General features: G+C 40.2%; 4 protein-coding genes across 5 annotated transcripts; 2 read left to right on the plus strand and 2 right to left on the minus strand.

The window, feature by feature from the left end:
• Nucleotides 1–615: 615 nt before the first annotated feature.
• On the minus strand, nt 616–1,554 carry LOC140770618 (glutelin type-B 5-like). The gene is made up of 2 exons (XM_073111871.1): nt 1,168–1,554; nt 616–1,062 (listed from the first exon to the last, which is right to left on the minus strand). Exons 1-2 carry the CDS (start codon nt 1,552–1,554, stop codon nt 667–669), a joined length of 783 nt encoding a protein of 260 aa, XP_072967972.1. The 3' UTR covers nt 616–666.
• A 2,206-nt stretch (nt 1,555–3,760) lies between these two features.
• On the plus strand, nt 3,761–5,551 carry LOC140770619 (cocosin 1-like). The gene is made up of 4 exons (XM_073111872.1): nt 3,761–4,094; nt 4,190–4,461; nt 4,569–5,054; nt 5,147–5,551. The coding sequence occupies exons 1-4, from the start codon at nt 3,761–3,763 to the stop codon at nt 5,549–5,551; spliced, it is 1,497 nt and encodes a 498-aa protein (XP_072967973.1).
• Nucleotides 5,552–10,769: 5,218 nt separating this feature from the next.
• On the plus strand, nt 10,770–13,389 carry LOC140771498 (wall-associated receptor kinase 2-like). Its single transcript, XM_073113083.1, has 3 exons — nt 10,770–11,717; nt 11,832–11,999; nt 12,149–13,389. The coding sequence occupies exons 1-3, from the start codon at nt 10,847–10,849 to the stop codon at nt 13,261–13,263; spliced, it is 2,154 nt and encodes a 717-aa protein (XP_072969184.1). The 5' UTR covers nt 10,770–10,846; the 3' UTR covers nt 13,264–13,389.
• Nucleotides 13,390–15,271: 1,882 nt separating this feature from the next.
• On the minus strand, nt 15,272–23,931 carry LOC140769595 (wall-associated receptor kinase 2-like). Of its 2 annotated transcripts, XM_073110352.1 has the most exons (4): nt 23,909–23,931; nt 17,851–18,749; nt 17,562–17,720; nt 15,272–16,613 (listed from the first exon to the last, which is right to left on the minus strand). In XM_073110352.1, the coding sequence occupies exons 2-4, from the start codon at nt 18,731–18,733 to the stop codon at nt 15,493–15,495; spliced, it is 2,163 nt and encodes a 720-aa protein (XP_072966453.1). In that variant the 5' UTR covers nt 18,734–18,749; nt 23,909–23,931; the 3' UTR covers nt 15,272–15,492. The 2 variants fall into 2 exon arrangements, with proteins under 2 accessions (XP_072966453.1, XP_072966452.1); XM_073110351.1 differs by lacking the exon at nt 23,909–23,931 and having other exon boundaries at nt 17,851–18,777.

The raw sequence follows: 23,931 nt of genomic DNA on the forward strand, positions 1-23,931 counted from the left end.
AGAAATGTGGTTTGCACTTGAGCAGCCTCATCCATCAAAACCATGGTCCGATTAGCCTGTTTGACCAAAATTTGAAGCCCAAGATATTTCGGCCACGGTTGGGCTGCTATTCCGACCCAAACTTAACCCTCCAAGTTCAATCGACAAGGAGAACACAGGGAAGGCCGAAGATCTCAAGGTAAATTGCTATTTAGATTCTTTTTGCCAACTGATATTATTCTCAACTGATATTTTTGGGATCTTATTACGATCTCCCTTTAGGCTAAGTTTCAATCTCTTTTAATTCTCTGATTTAGACTAAATCTGGTACGAAATTTTGTAATAAGATCTCGAAAGATACCGCCGTCGGATCAACATAAAATTTAGATATGTTGTAGCTCCAGAAAAAATCTTTCTAACAAATCAAGATTTAGACAAATTGGATATGAGAATTTTAAGATATCATTCGATTAATATGCGAACATCAGAATAGTCTATTAACGATCCGTGGACGGAGACACAGAGAAAGCCGAAGATCTCACTTTATTATTCCATATTCCAGATAAAGAGTGTACAGCAAACACTCTCACTCACAGGATTTATTCAAACATGCATATCTACTGCTGCTAACAGAACTCATCATAACCTACCTCTCCACTTGCAGCAATCTCTACTCTCGTACTTCCATCACTCAGAAGAAGACCTTCTCCCGAACCTTGAAGCAAAGATGCTCATCTCGTTCCCCCTGTTGAACTTGAGCATCCTGGCTTCTTCCCTCGACAGGTGGTACGCGTTCGTGAGCACGTCGACCGGCATGCCGCGGAAGATGGACGCCTTCCCGGCCATCTGGCTCACCATGGAGTTGCTGTTGGTGTTGAACGACACCCACGAGAACCTACCGCGTTCCGCCCTCTTCACCACGGCGTAGTGCTGTGGGATGATCAGCACCTGCCCCTGGTAGAGCTCGCCGTCAAAGGCGGTCCTACCACGGTTGTCGACGATCTGGACTCGTCCGGCTTCTCTGCTTGTCACATACATCAAGCTGTGGGCATTGATGTTCCAGTATGGCGTGAGGGTGGCATTCTGCAGAAAACATGATAACATCGTTTTCTCTATCAGCTTAAAATGTTTCTAAATTAAAAAGTAGTTTGTTAGCGGGGAACTTTGTTTGTGTAGCTAACAATTTACCCTGTAGAGAACGACCCTGTTAGCACTCATCTGGACGATGTTGAGGATCGAAAGCTTCTGGCTGTTGAGGTTGGTGATTCTTCCGGCATGCGGGTTGTAGACATCGGCGAGAGATGGGTCGTTGATGTTTGCTCTTGTCTTCATGTTGCAGAAGGTCTCATCCAACCCATTGGACTCTGGCTGCTCTTCCTCCCCCTCTGGATTCTCGTCGTTTTGTTGCGGCTGGGATTCTTGCATCCTTGCCGGCCTCATCATGTGGAGCCCACGCCGCACTCGGACTATCTCGCCCCTCTGGTCGTTCTGGCCCTGGAGCTTCCTCACCATTTCGTTGCTCACACCGAGAGCCTCCGCTAACATCTGGACGTCGAAGCCGCTAAGGATGTTCATCCCCGACGTCGAGCGCCGCTCTTCCGACTCTCCTAATCCTTCTAATGGGAACTTCTGGCCTTGTCTCTGATGTCTTCCGGCTAGTAGGAATTCCTGGCAATTTCCAAATGGTAAGCACGGCTTAGTATTACTAAAGAGGTTCTCTTTGATGCTTACTTACCCTATGTCTCGCGTCGAGTTGGTTAGCGTTGTTACTCGTGTCGAAGACGGTGACAGCAATGACCGGGGAGTCTCCATCATTGTAGCACCAGTGTGCGACGCCGGCCGGCAACGCGAGGATGTCGCCCTCCCGGAAGCGGTGGATCTTCTGGTGCTCATCTCTGAACTTCTCCCTCAGGCTTCCGCCTTCCTCCATCTGATGCTCCATTGGATGCTGGAAAGATTGGTACGTCTCCGGGCAGCCTGGGAATATTGTCCCTGTTATGCCTCTTCCTGCATCCAATTGCACTCATTAGATTCTGTTTATATAGTAGTTTTAGTTATAGTTAGTTTTCTCATATAATTTAAACATAGAATACTAAGAGCTAGAAAATAAAAATAAACCTCTAACTATGTAGACGAGACGAGGGGCATTAGAGTAGGAAGGCAAGGTCAGGCCCTGTGGCTCGATGACACGGCGGCTCGCCGAGATGCCGGCACACTGGAGCTGCTCATTGCTCTCTTGTAAGTATTCGGTGTAGCCGGCCTCGGATTGTATGCGCTGCATGAACTCAAGAGTGCTAAGCCTCTCGAATCGGCACGCTCTCTGGCCTCGGAAACCATGCTGGCTATGCCACGGGCTTCTTCCCTGGCTTTGATCGTAGCCAAGCTGCGCTAGAGACCCGTAGAAGAAGACCAGAAGGCAAACAGAGAAGGCAAGCAAAGATGGAGAAGAAATCGTCATGGCTTAGTTTGAGTGCTAGTAGTAGCAGTAGCAGCAGCAGCAGTAGTAGTAGTGCTTGTATGAAGAGGTGGGGTGGATTGGATAGAGTATTTATAGGCACAAAAAGTAGTGGACGTTTGGATGTACGTGAAGTGGTTGGTAATATATGACAAAGGAATTGTTGAACCACCCCTCGAGATGCATGAGGCAGAAGAATGTCTAAAAACTTCCTAACGCTCGTTCGTGTCGCAGCGTACCAACTGTTTGCAGAGCGTTACAATTCGATCAAAAGGGCCTTTTCAGAGAACAGAAAGGGTTGTGCTTGCTTGATCTGGTACACTTGAGGAATATTATAATTAATGCGGGTGCATGACTGTATTCTAATTCTTACTCTTAAAATTTTAATTCTAATTTAGAGTGAAGTATTCTAATATTTTCCTTATAATTTACAATAGCAGTATAATAATTACATTTAATGTGATATAAAATAAAATAAAAATATAAATAATAAGTGAAAATTAACTCAAGTACTCTTAATTTGACATATAAATTTAAACTTTAAAACAACTTTAGTATCATCGCCTAACATATTATGGCCGGTGTGTATAAGCGCCAGAATAGCAAGGTATCCTCGCGTCTCTAATAAACACTGACAAAAACCTTTATTGGCTGGGTTTATCAATCTAGAAAAAAACAAAGAGAAAACGATAATCCTAAAATAAATGAGGGCTTAATTAATTTCCGAGTGTTAATCACCATGAGAAGTATTACATATACATATATTTACTAAACTAGCATAAGTTATTGAATTACTTATCTCGAAGGTTGCTTAAATGGACTATTCTTTATCAGCTGATTATAGATATCCACACTGTTCTTAAGTAGGAAGAGCCTCAGCCCTTGAGTTTATCATATGCATCAAATCAAGGTTTTTATCCCGACACCAAGAACTTGCCACTTGTCCACCATCTGCTGTGGGCTCCAAGTCCAGACGCGGCGACCTGCAACCGTCTAACGCTTCGCTACGTTACTCGTGTAACGCATCCGATCGACCTCGCATGCATCCTACTACAAGATTAGAGACAAGTACGAGAGTGCAATCTGCATCTGATCTTCACTATGCCACGTGTGCTCGTCTACTACCTTTACAAAAAAGCCCCTTTTGTGTTTCTACGTTTTCTTTATGCAGCTACCCGACTTCGCGCGTCACGAGAGAGCAACCTCTCCGCATGCATCCAAACTTACGGCGCTTTTTCTCGGCCTATAAAAACCCAATCACTATCTCGCCATTGATCCCCACACAGCCATTAATTGCTTTGCTCACTGTGCTCTAGCTAAGAAGCCATGTCTACTTGCTCCCTTCTCTCCTTCTCCCTTTGCTTCCTCGTCTTGTTTCATGGATCCTTGGCCCAACTTGGCTTCGGTCAGGGCCAAGCCACAAGCCCGTGGCAAGCCCAACGCCGCTTCGGTGCCCAACGAGAGTGCCGGCTCGAGAGGCTCGACGCCATCGAGCCGCTTCGCCGGGTACAATCCGAAGCTGGCTTCATCGAGTACTTCGACCAGAACAACGAGCAGCTCCGGTGTGCCGGCGTGTCTGCGAAGCGGGTCATTATTCAGCCCAGAGGACTTCTCCTGCCTTCCTACTACAATGCCCCTAGCCTCGTCTACGTCCTTCAAGGCTTGTCCTCCCACCAGATAATATATGTCGTTCTTCTATGCATATTATCTATCCTTTTACACAGTTAAAAATGGTGTACGGTGTTGTGATCGCAGGGAGAGGTATAACTGGGAAAATATTCCCTGGCTGCCCAGAGACTTATCAATCTTTCCATCAGCAAATCGAGCAGGTCGTAGAGGAGGGTCAGAGCCAAAGCGAGAGGTTTAGAGACGAGCACCAGAAGATTATCCGCTTCCGAGAGGGAGACATCCTTGCGGTACCTGCCGGCATCGCACACTGGTGCTACAACGACGGCGATGCTCCGGTTATCACTGTAGTCGTGTCTGACACCAGCAACAGTGCTAATCAACTCGACCCCAGGCACAGGGTAATTAACGAGCTCTCATATATAAATTGCATTCAGCATTGCTCGTTTTACTACTTCATGCTCTGATGTGTATCATGATCCTTCCACTTTGTTCAAAATTCACGTAGGAATTCCTACTGGCCGGACGGCGGCAGGGAAGCCAGCAAGCGCAGCCGTATGAGCATGAGCGGGGGCAGGAGCAGGAGCAGCACTCAGGAAACAACGTCCTGAGCGGGTTCAGCGTCGAGCTGCTCGCCGAGGCATTAGGGGTGAGCAACGAAGTGGCGAGGAGGCTCCAGAACCAGAACGACCAAAGAGGCCAGATAGTTCGCGTCGACCGCGGCTTACACCTGCTGAAACCATCAAGAAGGGAGCAGCAGCCACAGGAGGAGGAGGAAGAGGAGGAAGAGGAGAGGAGAAGAGAGGAGAGGCGTCAATCCAACGGTTTGGATGAGGCCTTCTGCACGATGAGGACCAAAGAGAACATTAATGACCCAAACCGCGCTGATATCTATAATCAACAAAGTGGATGGATCACCTACGTCAATAACCAGAAGCTCCCCGCCCTTAACCTCGTTCAAATGAGCGCTCTGAGGGGAGTCCTCCGCCGCAGGGTACGTAATTAATTTTACTTTATTTTCAATCCTTCACCTCTATTTAAGTAAAAAAAAAAAAAAGAATTTCTTTCTATCTTCTGTGATTGTAGAATGCCATGGTGACACCCTTCTGGAACATCAACGCCCACAGCATAATGTACGTGACCGGAGGACGCGGTCGCGTTCAGGCAGTCGATAGCCGCGGGAGAAGCGTGTTCGACGGTGAGGTGAGCCGAGGGCAGCTGTTAGTCATCCCTCAGAACTACGCGGTGGTGAAGCGGGCGGTGCGCGAGAGGTTCGAGTGGGTGTCGTTCAAGACTAACAGCAACGCCATGGTGAGCCAGATCGCAGGGAAGGCTTCGGCTTTCCGTGGTTTGCCGGTGGACGTGATCGCGAACGCGTACCAGATCTCGAGGGAGGAAGCCAGGAGGGTGAAGTTTAACAGGGGAGATGAGTTGGGAATCTTTACCCCTAGATTATCTCAAGCTGGGATTGGGTCTCAGGTTGAGGTCTGAGGGATGTAGTAGCTAATGAGCGTGGTGTATGGACGTACAAAACCCAGTTACGGCTATATAGGGGATTATCTCGAGAGAAATAAAAGGCTCCTCTTAGACAGAGGGGTTGTACGTCCTACAAACCCTTTAGTAATGAATAAGACTTCTCTATTTTCACTATAACTAGCTATCTTCCAGTGAAACATATATATATATATATATATAAACTAGGGTCTTATTTTGCTCAGCATAACGTCATCTCGAGATCCTTTGATTCAGTCTAGATTGTAGTTTTTTGTTTAACTCAATCTAAGTGGGCGTTCGAATTTACAAAGACTCAGTAAAAATGCATTTGAATTTCCTGAAGGTTTTCTCCTTCATAAGTCACACATATAAAATATAAATTTGCACCTATTTAAGTGAGATCCACTTAGTGTTAAATTTAATCTCCAATCGAGGCTTACTTAGTAATATAAAAACGTTTAGGAGGATAGGTAAAGTGATCTTTTTGTTTTTGCCAAACCAAGAAGAGTAAAATGTATTAATCCACATAAATATGAAAAAGAGGGATTTATAAAAAAAAATCCACAAAATTTTATTTTACAATTGAGAGGATATACGGTCCTCCCCACTTTTCCTTTGCATGCCAATGGGCAATGGCCACTGGCGGAGATGGGGATGTAAACGAGCCGAGCTTGAGTGAGCTGACTCCGACTTAGGCTCGCGGTTCGAAATTAATTTTGAGCCTTAGAATTGGGGTCAGGCTCGGCTCAACTCAACTTAAACCTAAAATGAGCCTATCATCGAGCATCATTCAAGTTGAGCCGGATCAAGCCAAATCGAGTCCAAGTCGAGCCAAAGAAGAGGAGGAGGAGGCGGGGCACTAGGGTTGCTTGCCGTTGCCGAAGGAGAAGGGGGCGGCACCACTATTGCAAAAGAAGAAAGAGGAGGAGAAGGAGAAGGTGGAGGGAAGAAGAACAAGCTTCATAAGAAGAGTTGATCTCGAGCACTGAGACCCTTTGCGAACAAATCGAAGAAACCCAACAAGATTAGAGCTCCGGAGAGCAGAGAGGCAAGAAGAACAATAGGGATCCAAGCAAACCTCATCATATCCAATGTCGAGGGTATCCGCGGAGGGCTCAACGAAGAAATCTCTCACAAAATCGCACGACTCTCTAAGAACCCACGCATCAATGACATGATCGAAATAATACCACAACTCTTTCTATATCTTCGTATGCAGAATAGACAACAAGTACTCGAGAAATTTATACAAAGAAACGAGGAAGAGAAAGGAGGAGGAGGAGAAGGAGGAGGAGGAACACCGAGCCTATGGGCCAGCTTCTTTTGGATGAAAAAAAATGCAGCATTCTAAAAGTGGGGATTGTGGTCTTCTCTAGTGCAATGGGAGGTACGGCATAATTTTTATGGAAGGGTAGAATAATGCAAAACTAAAAATAGAATATGGAGATGTATGTGTTGATCAAAATAAATTTTTGGGGATGCTACCTACTTCAGCATTACGGTATACTATGAGTTGGATTTAGCTTTATTTATTTATTTATTTATTCTTATCAAACTAAGCACTCTCCTAAATTTTTTTCACTAAGATTGACCACGCTCCAAACTTAATACAAAAAAATTCTTTGTATTATTGTAACTATTAGTAAAATATTGAAGAATTTAATATTTTACTTTTAGATGAAAATGCTAACTACTTCAATCATAGGCATGATTTTTCAAACCCTTGCTTATTAAGTTAATAGCGCGAAACAATATGGGAAAATAAGCAATTATAGACACAAAAAATTTTATGTGGAAAAGTCCTAACCTGGGTGACAAACCACAACTTCAAATTTGTACTGAAACTAATCACTAAAAATTATAGCAGCTATAAGAAACTATTAGATTATATTTTGTAATTAGTTTTACGTAGCCACGTGTTATAACTATTAGGTTGTTAGAGTTTGTTAAAATATTTTACTATTTAAACTTTGGCTTTCTCTTGCATTCGAAGGTGATAAGTCAATAAGAAATTTCATAATACTCCTCTCTAATTTAATAGAAATTTATAGATTACTTGTTGATCTTTACAACTCAATATGTAACAACCTCTAACTTACTAGTTGATTCATCATTTCTCACAGTTGGTTCTTAATCTCGATAACTTTAGGGTTGATCTTTCCATCTCAATAACTCTCGAGACATGATTCTTTCAAATCAATTATAAATATAATGAGTAAAATATAGATTCAGCATCATTTGTCTAAAGTCGTCATTCATTCTCTCATCAAGAATAATCAAAATAGCTACCTAGGGTAAGGTTAAAATTACGTTATATAATTTTTTCAAATAGAATCCCAATTTTTTGAATGCAGGCAAGGCACCTTCAGAATATCCTCAATTTAAACCTTAGTTTGCATTGTACACGTTAGAACCACCTCATTAAGATGTGGTAAAAAAAATCTCCATATATCTAAATGGTAAAATTCACGTTCGAATTGTTAGTAATTTCATGTTTTTGACATGAATTTTTATTAACTTTGAGCTAAGTTTTAAGTAGGGCCCACACATTATTAATGATGGTTTAATGGTGGAATTAATTTAGCTCAAAGTGTACTTTATTGTCAAATATTCACTTAGTCAAATCCATGAAGAGAAGTGAATGAAAATTGGCTCTAAAGTGGGTATCATGGCAATGGAAAATAAAGAAAATGAAGTTTAGTACCATATTGGATATTTGAGAAATGTTAGTATGGTATATAAGTAACAAACTTCTTATGGGTTTTGGGCCCCAAAAGGGGTACCTATTTTGTGGGTAAAGGTTATTATGCAACTTAACTCACACATACGCGGCGCCCGGCCTAGCTCGGCTCGGTCACGAGTCAAGTCCAATTTTAATTTTTTGCCTGATACGGGTTCAAATCTAGTTTGGTTCGGGGTCGAAGTGGTGTGTCCCTTCGATAAACAATTAATTAATTCAGTTAGTTGGTTGAACTCGACCCAAATGGTGCATCCATTCACAGTGTAACTATAAATTAGTTTCTGACCCGAATAGGTGCATCCATTCGGTGATTTTGCATCTTTTCGTCAAGCCTGTTTACCTCTATAAATAGGCTGTCAGTCTGCATAATTTAATACAACATCAGAGAAGAAAACTTGGTTCATTCCTTCTAGAGTCGAGTCTGCATCCGAAAGAGAGTGCAGCACAATTCAGATTCAATCAAGGCATTAGAAAACTGCTTCCTTTCCAGTGCAAGGCAGTCATTGTATCCTAGGAGACCGACGTCCACTGTTCCAGAAGCAATCGGTGGAGGGCGAATTGGTCTTAAGGAGATAGTGTCCAACACTAGACTCGACTATTCAGAATTCTGTATTCTGTAATCTGTAAGTTATTTATATTATTTTGATCGAATTTATTGTGACTCTTTGGAATCAGATTGTTACCGCCAACACGAACAAAAACTTATTTTTGCTTCAATTTTATTCATCAACTTTCATAAACTTGTGTATATACTCATACAAAAATTTTAAACAATTATATAAAAACCTTACAAACATTTACCTCGTTCTTATCAACAGTTTATTAATGTAAACACATCAGTAACTTATTTATATAAACTACTCCACGACAAACTAAGCTAAGTTATTGTCTTTAATTTTCTTTTTCTTTTTTTGTGTTGCTGCACATAAAACATGAAATAGACGAGCGACTTAATAGTAAAAGAAGGCACTGAATTATTAATCTATTTTATATGAGAAATATTGATAAATTTAGTATTTTATTGACTGCTATAAGAAAACAAATATATTTTAATATTAAATTTGAGGTGTTTCCATAGTAAATAAAAGCTAGGGGAGAGATAGCTTGGGCAAAAACTCAATTTAGATGAACGTCAGCCTATAAGGTACGGAGCTATATTTAATTATGGATATGCTATCCTTACCTAAGCAATGAATAAAATATAGTATCCTATTTTGTAATTTATATTCTATAATTTAATATTTTTTATTATAATTCTCGTTTAGTACTATGAAGTCATTGTAACTAACTGATATCGATAAAGTTACTAAAATATTTTCACTACTATTTTTTCTCCTCTTCGTGCATACTCTGAAAAAGGCATGGATAATATAAGTATTTATAAATTATTATAATGAAATATTTCTTTGCTAGTATCATTTAAATTAATAGAGAGTGTTAAATAAAAACTATATAAATATTTTAAAAATGAAATAAGAATCATAAAATAGATAAAATATAAGGTGTGATTTATAAAATACATGTCTGATCCAAATTTTAATAGGAATTTTATAATTGGACGGGTCTAATTCAAAGTTGAAAAACTTACTCTGACACCCACGATATAATCTAACTACTAGCGAATTATAATTTCATTAAATATACCAAGTAGAAGAAAACGATGGTTTTATTTGGCTCGAAGTTAAAGAGGGTCAGGCCGCCATCACTATGCTAGATCAATCCCCAACTAGTGGAGTAGGTGGAGATTCTATCAAACAACTGGTTATAAGTTCAGAGTTGACTGCAAATTGGATTTGTAGCCTAATTTGGGAACCTTATAAGTTAATTAATGATTTAAAAAAAACTATCATTGTCAGAATGAAATTAACCGGTGGTTCATCTCTCATTTTCACTAAAATAGGACTTTTAAAAAATTATTTACCGTTCTAATTCAACTACCAAAGTAATCCTTAAAAAAAAATACATGATTAACCAACTCGAAAAGCGCTCAATTTTCTTCGGTAACTTCTATGGAGAATAGACTGCCGCTCAAATTTAGTACTAAATAGAATTTAATTTGCTGTAGCCGTAACTAAAACAATGAACTAATTAGCGTCTTTATCATCAAATATTATTTTGCTTAACTGCTGAAAGATTAAGTTAAAAAGATTTATATATATAAAATAATAATCAGTTTAGTATTTTAGGATCAAACAAAAATATTGAGCTGATCATCATATTTTTTACCTAGGAAATAAATATTAATCAATTCAGTGTTTTTATTAAGTGAATTAGATTCAATTTGATAATAAATTTAAGAGGCAACCTATTTAAAATTAAAAATTAAAACAGGCCCAGGGCTAGGGCTAATTTGGTCAAAAACTCTACTCGTCGTGCTCGTGTACTCCATCTCACTATTGCAGGGCACATGGAAGAAAGGGAATTTGTGGACCACAGTTTTAGCGTTCTTGGTCAATAAAGTTTAGCCATCATCCTCCCCCCCGGCCCGCCTCCCCGACTTCTTTTCCGATTTTAAGACCTCTAACACGTTCTTTACGATCAGAGAAACAAGAATGATGCGCTTCCTGCTACCTCTGCTAACGCTGATAACATCGTCAGCAACCGCGGCGTCGCCGGCAAACATGGCGTTGCCCGGGTGCCCGTCGGCATGCGGTAACATCACCATCCCATACCCGTTCGGCGTCGGCCCTGGCTGTTTTCGAGACGGCTTCAGGATCACCTGCGACCGCGACATGAAACCCGGCCTTTTCGGGATTGACGTGGAGGTTGTGAGCCTATCCCTGCAGCCCGGCGAGGTTCGCGTGCGGCTGCCGGTCGCCTACGAGTGCTACGACAAATACGGCGCAACTGATCGCGACTCGGGGAAGCTGAAACTAATCCCTAACGGCGTTTACCGGCCCTCCGACTCACACAACCAGTTCGTCGTCATCGGATGCAACACTGTGGCTTGGATCCAAAGCCATGAAGTTATCGACCAGCCTTATCCCTACAAGTACTATACCGGATGCGTATCCTACTGCAACGATAAGAAGAGCGTTGTGAATGGATCGTGCACCGGAATAGGCTGCTGCCAACTTGCTATCGCCGGAAATCTCATTGATATCTCGGTGGGCTTTGGCGGATATAACCATAGTCATATCCTAGATTTCAGCCCTTGCAGCTATGCCTTCTTGGTGGATAAGGACTGGTTCAGGTTCGACTTGGCCAATTTGACCATGGAATTGGACACGACAGTGCCGGTGTGGTTGGACTGGGCTATTAGGGATTCGAATTTGACATGCGAAGAGGCCAAGAGAGCTGCAGTATCCTATGCTTGCCGTAGCCGAAACAGTGACTGCTATGACTCGATTAACGGACCTGGATATATTTGCAATTGTTCACAGGGTTATCTAGGCAATCCGTATCTTGATGATGGATGCGAAGGTTGAAACGCTCTTCTTTCTCACATTTCTTCCATGCTTGAGAAGCTATTGGATACTATAAACTCTAACTGGACGATGTTACTGCGTGCTTTGTGTTTGTTGTTTTGCTCCACAGATATCGATGAGTGCGACCCTAAAAAGCAGAACCCGTGCTATGGCGTTTGCACTAATATACCAGGGAGTTATAACTGTACATGCCCTCCTGGAACTGACGGAGATGCTACTACTAAGAACGGTTGCCGCCCGAAGGACAAATTCACATTAGCTCTAAAAGTGGTTACAGGTAATCATTCTGTATCATTTATTTGTATGCAAAGAAAAATGACAATAAAGAGCCGTTTCCTCACCATCTAATATTAGCAACCGATTATTATGTAAAGAATACCAAAAGTTTGATTCTCCAATCGGCAAGTTGGTTTGTTCATCCGGCAGGTGGAAGCGTCGGCATCTTTTTGGCATTGTTTATGTGTTTCTGGGTGTATCTGGGGCTGCAAAAGAGAAAGCTCGTCAGAACAAAACAGAGGTTCTTTGAACAGAACGGAGGACTTCTATTACAGCAAAAGATGCATTCCTTTCGAGGTGCTACGTTCAAGATTTATACCGAAGAAGATCTCGAGAAGGCGACGAACAATTTTGACCCGGCGCGGGTACTCGGACGTGGAGGTCATGGCATCGTTTATAGAGGAATCTTGGAGGATAAGACAATAGTAGCCATCAAGAAATCCAAGTTAATGGACGAAAACCTGTCCACGGAATTTGCGACAGAGATGCTCATTCTTTCTCAGATCAATCACAAGAACGTAGTGAAGCTTTTGGGCTGCTGCTTGGAGGTTAAAGTTCCTATGCTAGTTTATGAGTTCGTTTCTAATGGTACTCTCTACCACTACATCCATCAAGAGGGTCATGAGTCCATTATACTTTTCGACACACGACTCAGAATTGCAGCGGAATCCGCAGGAGCACTTGCCTATATGCACTCGTCGGCGTCCCCTCCTATCCTTCATGGAGATGTGAAGTCTGCTAACATTCTATTAGATGACAACTTCACCGCAAAAGTTTCTGATTTCGGAACTTCAAAACTTGCTCCGAATGATGAGTTTGAGTTTGCTACATTAGTGCAAGGAACTTGTGGTTATTTGGATCCTGAATACTTGTTAACATGTCAACTAACCGACAAAAGTGATGTGTATAGCTTCGCCGTCGTTCTGCTAGAGCTGTTCACAAGGAAGAAAGCACTTCATTTTGATGGACCAGAGGAAGATCGAAGTCTTGCAGCATATTTCGTTACAGCTCTGAAACAGGGCCGATGTCTCGATGTCTTGGACGATCAAGTAAAGGAAGAAGCTAGAATAGAGATCCTCGAAGAGATTGTAGAGCTCATTATGCAATGTCTGAGTATGAGCAGAGAAGAGAGGCCTACAATGAAGGAAGTTGCTGAGAAACTAGAGGTTATAAGAAAGTTACATCAGCATCCATGGGATCAGGATCCAAATCTGGAGGAGATGAAGAGCTTACTTGGTGAAGTGTGTGATATATCGATGGCATGATGGAAAACCAAGTTTAAAAGCAGATCTATTGATCTATCTAAAAATATTGATATGATATCAAATATTTTGAAGATATTTATAATAAAAAATGAAAGAAATTTTATTTTGAATAGAAAAGCAAGTTGAGATGAGTTTGAAAAGCAATTGAATGCGTCTCTTGATAAAAAAAAAATAATCACAACTATATGTTATGTTGTGCAAATACCTAAATTGGTGAAGGAAGTGGAAGCTAATCTTTACCCCCAAATATCACAAAGTGGGATAGTAATGAAAAAACATCCGAGTTTGGGAGAAAAACTCCAAATTAATAGTGATAGAAATAGTAATAAATAAGTTCTAATCACGTATTAAACATCATAATACAAGTAATCACAGGAATGAAAATAATAGATACAATAGAGAAAGAGGGAGACAAGATTTACGTAGTTCGGCGATGTGCCTACATCCACGGGTGGAGCAATCTTCTTCACTATACAAATCCCTCAATTACAAAGAGTTTAGCAACTCTAATCCCTCTCAATACAATGGTGGCTCACCCTCATAAATGTTATTCCAACTATCAAGCCCTAAAAACTCATTTTAGTAATTATAGGCAGGTTTAGATTTGGAGCTTTTCCGCAGTGCATTCGAATACGCCAAATAATAATAGAATAGAACTCAAGTGGTGTTCGAACGCAAGAGGGTCCCGTTCGAATGCCTGTATTACAACTGCTCTCGGGTTGAGATTCGCATTCGAACACGGTTGGGCCGTTCGAATGCCTGCATCAAAGTTGCCCTCGGGTTAAGATTTGAGTTCGAATGCGACTTGGTCGTTCGAACACCTAGATCACACAGTCTCTGTTTGAAAACTGGGGGCATTCGAACGCACTGGCACAAAAATGCTGATACATACTGAAACTTACTGAAAATTAAATTTGTGCTAACTTTTAACATATGTTATTACGGCCCAAAGTGGATTCTCGCCGTATTCCTTCGTTTGGCCTCGAAATCAAAGATTTAGCTATTTTAGTAATGTTTTATTTTGCTTATATCTTTTGGGCGTAGAACTCAAAATTTAATTCCGTTTATTTCGATATGTTATAGTTTAACGTAAATCATAATTTTTTTTAGTTTAAGTCAAAAATTTTCATAAATAAAAGTTCATATTTTTATCAGATTAGGATTTTGAGTCTTTGGTTGATCTATAAATAGTACCGTAGGTCTCTGCCCAAAGGGATTGTTTAGTTTGATCTATTTTCTTAATAAAAATTTAAGAGTTTTTCTAATTATTCAACTTATATATATATTTTTTTCAAAAATTAACGTCTTTAACTTATTATTCCTCAAACAACAATGAAGTCAAATGCAAGAGCTATATATTTTATGTCAACTAGTAGACAAAATGAAGTTTAACTAAGAGGGTTATGAATGTTGTTCCAACTAGTCACTGTTGATATTAGCTGATTCTCAAAGTAAGGGATAGAAATATTCCAATATTCAGCGTTCCACTTTATACTTTGACAGAGACGAGAGTTGATCACATAAACCTACTACTTCTTTAAGAATCTGCTGCTATAACCAATGGTTCAATTGGATATGAGTTACCTAAAATTGGGAATAAATAATGCACAACTCATACACTCAACCAAAAATCTAGCCTTTCAAGAGTGTTAAGGGTATAATTAAAATTTTATCATTCATCTCTCGAAACCAATTCAACCGACTGAGATATCCAACCCTCTGTGTATGAAAAAGGATCATTTTTCCCTTCCCCCCTTTATCTCTTTCCTTCAGGATTTAAGTCGGGCTATAGTTATACTTTAATTTGATATCTTCTTGAAAGTAGGTCCATTAGATTAAGCTGGGTTTAGATAACCATGGCAAAAGATATCGTTTTACCTTTGGAAATCAAAGTATGTTGTACGTACTAGATTCTCTCCTCAAACACCAATGAAGTCAAATCTAGCGACGGTTAATATTATCTTTAATGACTCGTTTGTTCGAGTCATCCAGTGGGTCAATTTTGGGCCTAGGCCTCAAGCAATATATTTGCCAATCAAAAGTGGACAGTAATATAATGTTTGATACGATTGTTACAACAATTAGGCAAGCTAGCATATATAGCTTGTCTTGGAAGGATCGAACATTGGGAAATCCCTTTATTCACTCAGAAAAAAAAAGAGAGAAGAAAACATTAGAAGAAATTAAGAAGAAGAAGAAGAAGAAGAAGAAGAGTTCTATATAGACGAGTCAGTGATGCAGCAAGACTGCCTCCCCTGAATTGTCAGCAGCAACACTGCATTCTCTGAACTGCCTCCTCCTCTGCTGTAGTTCCAGCTGCCACGATTCTCGACACTTCTTTAGACGATCTGCCACTTCTTTCATCTTGGGTCTCTCTGCTCTGGTCGGTCTCAGACACTGCACTGCAAGCTGAGCAACATCTTCTAAGTAGTTCATGTCTTCTTCCTTGGCAATTTCATCATCCACCATGTCTCTAAGCCTATTGCTGCTCATTGCCGAAGTGAAAATTTGTGCAAGGCTTGTGCTCTCCCCAGATCCATTGATGTAAATTGCTTTCTTCCTAGTGATAAGCTCCAGAAGAACAACTCCAAAGCTGTAGACATCGCTTTTCTCAGTTATACGTTGGCTTAGCAAGATTTCGGGGTCAAGATAACCCCTAGTCCCTTGCACACAGTCAGCAATTAATTGAGTTACATTGACTGAGAATAGCTTTGATGTTCCAAAGTCGGATACTTTTGCCGTGTACGTGTCATCTAGTAGTATGTTTGCAGACTTTACGTCGCCATGAAGTATGGGTGGATTGGCATACGAATGCAAATAGGCAATTGCGTCCGCGGATTCCACCGCGAGCCTGAGTCGAATATCTAAAGAGATCAGACTAGAGCTGTTATGGAGGTAGTCAGCGAGGGTGCCATTGGAGACAAACTCATAGACCAGCACGGGGACATCCAGCTCTATGCAACAACCCAACAGCCTCACTATGTTTCTGTGGTTGATTTGAGACATAATGATCATCTCGTTCACAAATTCTTCTTTTGGGTCGATCCCATTGTCAATGTTCTCACCATTCACAATTGACTTCTTTACAGCTACTGCTGTGTTATTATTCAGATGTCCCTTGTAAACCCTGCCATGGCCTCCACGTCCAAGCTCTAGGCGGTAGTTCTCTGTGATTCTTTCGATATCTTCCTTTGTAAATACCTTAATGGTATCGACATTCCTTGATAGCATTTGTTCGTATAGTATCAAACCACCATTTTTCTTGATAAGGACGTACTCTTCTCTTAGTTGCCTTGTTATAAGGAAAACGGCGACAAATACGGCAATGCAGAAAGTGCTGATGGATGTCCCTGCAAATATAACAGCCCATCACTTAATTAGCTCCATGCAAGTCTAGATTAATTTATCAGCAAGAAAGTCCATATAGTGTATTTTATAAATACTTTGTCTAAATATGGATTTAGATATGTGCTTATTGACACCGTAGATGTCTTATAGATAGGGGTGAAAACAAATCTATCCAATCCGATTTTATATCCAAGTTTGGTCTTTATCTCTCTTAATGTTCAAATTCGTATATGTATTCAGGTAGTAGACAGAGAATATAGATATTAAAAAAATGTATATCATTTAGTTTAAAATATTATAAAAATAATGATATAAACTATTTTTATATAGATCTCTAATTTAATTTTTATACATACTTTCTGAGTTATATGGATGTTAGCAATTATATCACAAGATCTTATAAATTCAAAGAATTAATCTGGATGTATTCAATCTATATTTGTAATTGTGCTTAGCATATATTTAAATTTACTATCTGTTTATTATTCTTATTCGTATTCGAATTCTCCCCTTTTTCCAATTTCCCTCCCTCTCCTTTTTCTTTTCAAAGTTGTTTTACTTTTTAGTTTGCTATTCATGACATGATATATGTATAATATAATTAACTTCAAAATCAATTTAGAGGTAAGTCGTGCTGCTCCTCCATATTTTGTCCTTTATTAAAAAAAATATATTATCTCGTGGACTAGTGGTAGTAATAGATTAAATTATTTTATTTCGGCATGACTCAGTTGACTTGTGGACGGGGCTAAAGAGATACCCCAGCCACGTTGGCTTGAAACATATATATATATATATATATATATTATGTCTCCAACTATTATGCCCTCTCTCTAAAGTCTAAAAGTTTTTATTGACAAATTAGGAAGAAAGAACAAACCCGAATTAATTAACGACAATAGTGATATAAATGTTAGATTGTAAAAGAGAGAAGAGATAAGAAGAATTACCGATTGCCAGCTTCGCGGCAAGGGATAATTTGGGACTGCATGGTTCTACACGAGGTGAACCATGTTGGCCTCGTGGGCATCTACAATCATAAGAGCCTGGCTTGTTAATGCAAACCCCATGGCAGGGGTACTCATCCGATAACAAGCATTCATCTATATCTGCCATTAATCCATTTGAAAACAACACGTCAATTAATTATCACTTTGCTTTACTATATAGATATATAAAAGCCACGGAAGTAATAGTGTGAACTGGAGGGTTTATAAACTTTGGGCAGTTTGTATATACCTGTACATCCATCAACAAGGTAGGGATTACCTTGGTAGCCCAGTGAACAATTACAAAAGTAGCCAGGACCATTAACCGAGTCGTAACACTGGCTGTTCCCACTACGGCAAGAGTAAGATGCCGGGTCTTGCTTGGCCTCCGCGCATGTAGAATCTCTAACAGCCCAATCTAACCACACAGGCACTGATGAGTTCCTGGCCATGGTGAGATCTGATGGACTGAACCTGAACGAGCCCTTGTCTACCGCAAAAGCGTAGCTGCATGGGCTGAAGACGAGGAGATCACTGGAGTGGCTATATCCTGAGAAATAAACGGAGTAATCGGTAACGTCGGCCGGTATTGCAACTTGGCAGCAGCCGACGCCGGCGCATGACCCATCCACGACGCTCTTTTCGTCGCTGCAGTAGGATAGACATCCGGTGTAGTGGTCATAGGCGTAAGGCGCCGACCTGTTGTCACTGTTTAAGTTAATTTGGAACCAAACGAGAGAGTTGCATCCGATGACGACGAACAGGTTGCGTGAGTTGGAGAGCCGGTACACTCCTTTCCGGGTGAAATTGTGGTCTGCGGAGTAGTTGTCTTCGACGCCAGATTGGTTGTAGCACTCCCAGCCAACTGGCAACCGGACGCGGGCCGCGGCTTCCTGCAGCGAAAAGCTCAGCACCTCGACGTCGGTCCCGGCAAGGGCAGTTCTTGCACCGTCGCAGGTGACTTCGAACCCGTCCCTCGAACAGCCGCGCCCGATGCCGAACGGATATGGGATGGAAACGTTACCGCAGCTCGCTGGGCAACCGGGCAACATCATGCCTGCCGCTGCCGCGGCGGCTGTTCTCAGTAGTAGTACTAGTAGTAGAAGCAACGGGGCCAGCCGCGGGGGCGACATAACTAGCTACTAGATCCTTTTAATTGCTAGCTACCATAAATATAACTAAAGACGATTAGGCGACGGCAAACCTAGCTCTCGATCAATGTTCTTATATTAATGGAGGAGAAGAGTAGTTAACGTACGTTACGCATATACAAAAACTCTACAGAAAGGACCACATGGGAAATTATCGACCATTACTTACTACGTTTCCTCTTCACATCAGTATCTATCTTCTTGATCAACTTACATTATCATAATTCACATATGGAAATATAAAAATACGCAAATCATTATCTAACTAAACGCTTACACTATATCATATATAGTTTATTAATTTTTCAACCACTCTTAAGTATTAGCACTATATGTATGTATATTATATTGTTTTCTAATTTGTCCTTGAAAAAATAAAAAATTTATTTAAAATTTGCTATTTTAGGATAAAAGTATTAGTATTCTCCGAGTTTATGGCTAGATTATCTAAGAAATTAAGCATCTGGAGAAATTAGAGAAAAAAAAGAGCAAAATGGATTAGTAGTAAAGAAAAGGGCAAAATTAACTGTACCTCTTCTATGGTGAGAGTAATAACTAATAGTCCTTAGAGATTTTAATTTAATATTGTATTTGTTTGTTTATTTTGACATAGATATATTACTTTTAAGTCTTGAAGAAAAGCGCTCTAATTAATTAAGATTTAATTAAGAATCTTTACATCATCTTAATCCTTTAGCTGGAGCTTGCAGGACTAAAAATATTGAAAATAAATAAAATTAAAATGGTTTGGATTGCAACTATATATATAAAGAATAAAATTCTCTAAATTTAGAGACTCTAGCAAGAGAAACTTATACAAACTCTTTAAGATGCCCCTCTTGAAATCCTAACGGGATCATATCAATATATGCATATAAGCAAAATTATAATGAAACATATAATATTTCTCTTTCTTTTTTTTTTGAAATAAAGAATGATGTAAATAGGAAGTAGCATATAAAGTATAGAACATCGTACTAGTCTATTGGAGGAATGCTTTTCCCGTTTTCCTTCAAATATTAGCGGAATGACTCAACGATATAAAGGTCATTTCATGTAACAAATTAGTTGTAGATTGAGAGAGCGAGAGATTCAATACAAAGGATTAAGAGGAAGCTTAACAGTTGAGACGTAGGGCTGCTTTATTATATGTTTACTTTGCACGATCGAACAGCTTGTAGATTCCAAAGTCTAATTCGCACCAACTCTAACTTTTTTCTTTTAGTTGACTGGGAGGACTTCCAGGATACCTTACAGTAAATCCTTCCTCCAAAACTACTATCATTTTCTAATAATGGGAGCTTTTAATGGAATAATTAGTTAATTAATTAAATTACAATATGTATGTCCAACTATGCTTTCTACGTAAGTTTAGGGGTGTAAACAAGCTATGCCTAACTGAATCGGCTTTAGCTTAAGCATGGATTAAAATTAGTCTTGAGTCAAATGAGCCAAGCTCAAGTCGAGGAATACTGAGCCCGAGGTTGGATTTAATTTACTAGTCATTTTTATTATATATTTCTTTGCTCGTTTAGATTTGATGGCTCGCAGTGACTTAATATATAGAATATCTTCTTCAAAAAATGATACAGAATATCTTCTGATAGTATTTGCTCGGCTTCTCTTCTGCAATATTCTACCAGTGCAAAGAGGCCTCAGCCTCTATTTTTTTAAAAGTTCTTTAGCCTATTAGAATATTTCTTTTAGAATCACCATTGTGCTATCTTTCTTGCTCCTCTATTCTAGTATCTTATTATTAACTTCTTCACGCTCCAACTCTGGTGAATTTACGGATTTATTCTCACTTCCCAATCCTGATTCCACTTTAACTTGTCCTTCATTATCAGGTACCTTTTCTTCTATTTTCCCATGTGAAGATGTAAACTCGTCTTCATGTGACCTAGGATATTTTTCTTGACATTTGGACAAATATTTGAAGTCCCTCCCATCTTCTCTTTTCCTTAACCCGCAAGGCACTTATCTAAACTAGGCCCAGCTCTATCCCACCAACTCCTCCAATTCTTATTGCTACTCATAGGCATACTGATAAGCGAGCCTCTCATAATCCAGTGGTAATTATTTTCCTTCTATCCGTATTTCACTTTTCCTTTTACTTTACAGTGAATCTCAAACATCATACCTTTAATCAACACCATAATTTTCATAGGAATTTCACTTGTATCTTTTACCATAACCCGTAACCTAGCATATTTGAGGTTAATATTCTTTAAGGTTCTCTCATCCACCTTAGTTGAGAAACCAAAGGATTCTATTATTTTTAGAAAATATATGTAATTCCAATATTAAAGAGGAATATATGATATACAAATCCAGATAGGTTCTCACATGACAATCATCTTTGACTCTTTTCGCCACGTTGAGAATCACAATGGCTGCACCTACATCGATGTCCCCCAGATGATGAATCTCTTTCATTCTTTGTGTTGAAAAAAAATCAACCAGATATTTCTTCTCCCAATATTGCTCTAGCTCTCTAAATATGTCCCCTGGACCACATAGCGTCCATAACAAATTCTAGATTGTTCGCTAATATCCATCCACTTTTGATCGCAACAACCATACAACTTTAGTTTGAATTCATTTTGTCTCATTTACTTTGATGCCCGAAGCATCACCATAGAAGATTCGTGATCCATCGCCTATCGGAACCACTCTTTCTTTCTCTGGTAAAACTTTGCCCTATGACCAAAGTTGCCGCATTTGTAACATAGGACACTGTCATGATAGCTTGTCGCCTAGTGGTCATGTCCATTACACAAAAACGCTCAAACAATTGCCGCTCTTTTGTCATTAGGGGTGGCAATTGGATCGGCTTAAGCGGGTTTGGGTCGGGTCAAATTCGGGTCAGGTCAACTTTAGCTTGACATGAACGCGACTCGATTAGTAAACGTGTTGCATTTGGTAAACACGAACACGATCTAATTAATAAACGGGTAATACGATCCGACTCGCCTAACTCGTTTAATAAATGGGTTGGGTTAACACAATACGCTAATACGACCCATCTAACCCATATATTTAAACAAGTCGTGCTAACTTGACATGTTAACACGACCCATTTAACTCGTTTAACATAAATCTTATATAAAATTTAATATTTTCTGATTTATAGTGTATTATACATACAAAATAGCTTATTACCACTCAAAACTCATACATAATTAAAATTACAATCCAAATCCATATATGTTCATTTCCTCAGGCCAAACATGTGTCACATTCCCACCAAAGTATTAATCCATTTCCTCTACCGGCTCTTCTTCCTAAATTAAAATAATAATAATAATAATAAAATACTTGCTCTTCTTCCTCCTCCGCCTTCACATTTTTCAGGAGACTACGGCCATGGCATTCCTCTGTCGCCTCTCTTCTTCTTCCATCTCCTCCATCCGCTTCCTCTCCCACCTCCTCCATCCGCTTCCTCTCCGTCACTCCTCGTAGCATCTCCTTCGTTTTCGACGACGAAACCCTAACAACTGAGATGAGTGTCCCCTTCACCGACAATCAGATCAATCTGCCCTCTTGCTCCGTCGACACGACCTCCTCCGAGCTCCTCTCCTTCCAAACCATGTCCACCATGCGTCGCATGGAGATCGCCGCCGACTCCCTATACAAGGGGAAGCTCATCCATGGCTTCTACCACGACTACGACAGCCAGGAGGCCGTTGAAGTCGGCTCAGAGGCCACTATCACTAAATCTGTTATCTGACACCATCATCACCACCTACTGTGACCACTGCATCTACCTCGGTCACGGTGGCGATCTCGTATTCGTCTTCGCCGAGATCATGGGCCATCGCAACGGGTGCTCCAGCGAAAAGGGTGGCTCGTGACAGGCGGCAGAGGGCTGTCGGAGAGAGAGAGAGGAGAGAGAGGAGGCACGGCGAAATGTTTTTCCCTTTTTGGTGAGATGAGGCGGCTGCGGCTAGAGGGTGGAGAGTGGAGAGAATGAGAGGGTGATTTAGGTTTTAGACTTTACCTTATATATATATGGGTTGCGGGTTAGCGGTTTGGCGGGTTGACCCGATCCGACCCAACCCATATACTTAAATAGGTCACCTATATAAACCCGAACACGACCCGATTATGAAACGGGTTAGACAGGTTGACACATTTGTGACTCAAACTCGATTATACTAAACCCAAATCTGATTAAGAGTCGGGTTATCATATCGAGGTAAAATTTGCCACCCCTATTTGTCACCGTTGAGAAACCCTAGATGGGAAATTATCTTTGTTTCATTCTTAAATCCTAGCAAGATCTCTCTATACAATAGCTTATTGCTCTCCACCTCTTCCCAAAATGTTGATCTCTCTAAATTTTGGGGTATACCACTAGAAACCTTGGTCGCTTTTGGAGCCCCGCCTAGTGTGAGAATAAGTGGCACCCTTTTTAAGACTTTTTCACTACCGACATACGTGGATCCCTTCCTATCCTCCGACAAACCTGAATTCAAAACCTCCCAGATCGATCACTGTGCCGGATCTCCACTAGAAAGCGTCGCCAAAGCCCATTTTGAGAGATCGGCAGAAACTGATTTTAATTACCACTTAATTATTATTTTTTTAATTAAATGTTGGGTTTGGCTGGCAGCCAACCCTGCCACCAACTTTAATTTATTATGTCTGAAGCATATTAACTTACCTCGTGAGGTCTTATTTATTATGTCTGAAGGAAAACAATACAAACTGTCACATTACCCTGTCCAAGTCAGTTAGATCACTCATGTCCCTAACGAACAAGAACATTTATGAAGATTCTAAAGGACGTTGACGACTAATGCATTATACCTACTACTCTGAAACAAAAAGTTTTTTTTTAAGTTACTGAAACAATGACGCCCTGTAGCGACTAAGTCAAGGGATCGAACAATTAATTACACTTTCTCGTCAAAAATGGACTCTTTCTCCGCTGCCGACATTGAGACCAATCCTCGAAATAAGAAAACTTGACCACCGGTAAGTAGAGCTTTCCTTTTCAGACATCGACGGAGAACAACTCCTAAAAAATAAATACCCTTTTACGTGGTCTTTACGATATAAGTCGACATTAGTGCAGTAATGAGCTGCTATCAAATGACCAAGAGGTTTGCTTATCGTGTTAATCTAAAATTTCTGTAGAGTCTGAAAACGTACCATTCTTGGTCAATAAATGTTTA

Source organism: Typha angustifolia, chromosome 11 (assembly GCF_048772165.1).
Source record: "Typha angustifolia cultivar Huaian chromosome 11, ASM4877216v1, whole genome shotgun sequence".
Lineage (NCBI taxonomy): Eukaryota > Viridiplantae > Streptophyta > Magnoliopsida > Poales > Typhaceae > Typha > Typha angustifolia.

Bases quoted from the DNA above. Each gene is read 5' to 3' on its own strand.
- LOC140770618 (XM_073111871.1), bottom strand. From the start codon at position 1,554: ATGAACATCCTTAGCGGCTTCGACGTCCAGATGTTAGCGGAGGCTCTC. The intron at 1,063-1,167 runs GTAAATTGTTAG...TGTTTTCTGCAG, and splicing joins ACAGGGTCGTTCTCTACAGG to AATGCCACCCTCACGCCATA.
- LOC140769595 (XM_073110352.1), bottom strand. From the start codon at position 18,733: ATGTCGCCCCCGCGGCTGGCCCCGTTGCTTCTACTACTAGTACTACTA. The intron at 17,721-17,850 runs GTATATACAAAC...GATTAATGGCAG, and splicing joins CCTTGTTGATGGATGTACAG to ATATAGATGAATGCTTGTTA. The intron at 16,614-17,561 runs GTAATTCTTCTT...TTATATTTGCAG, and splicing joins TGCCGCGAAGCTGGCAATCG to GGACATCCATCAGCACTTTC.
- LOC140771498 (XM_073113083.1), top strand. From the start codon at position 10,847: ATGATGCGCTTCCTGCTACCTCTGCTAACGCTGATAACATCGTCAGCA. The intron at 11,718-11,831 runs GTTGAAACGCTC...TTTGCTCCACAG, and splicing joins TCTTGATGATGGATGCGAAG to ATATCGATGAGTGCGACCCT. The intron at 12,000-12,148 runs GTAATCATTCTG...TTCATCCGGCAG, and splicing joins AGCTCTAAAAGTGGTTACAG to GTGGAAGCGTCGGCATCTTT.
- LOC140770619 (XM_073111872.1), top strand. From the start codon at position 3,761: ATGTCTACTTGCTCCCTTCTCTCCTTCTCCCTTTGCTTCCTCGTCTTG. The intron at 4,095-4,189 runs GCTTGTCCTCCC...TTGTGATCGCAG, and splicing joins CCTCGTCTACGTCCTTCAAG to GGAGAGGTATAACTGGGAAA. The intron at 4,462-4,568 runs GTAATTAACGAG...AAATTCACGTAG, and splicing joins AACTCGACCCCAGGCACAGG to GAATTCCTACTGGCCGGACG.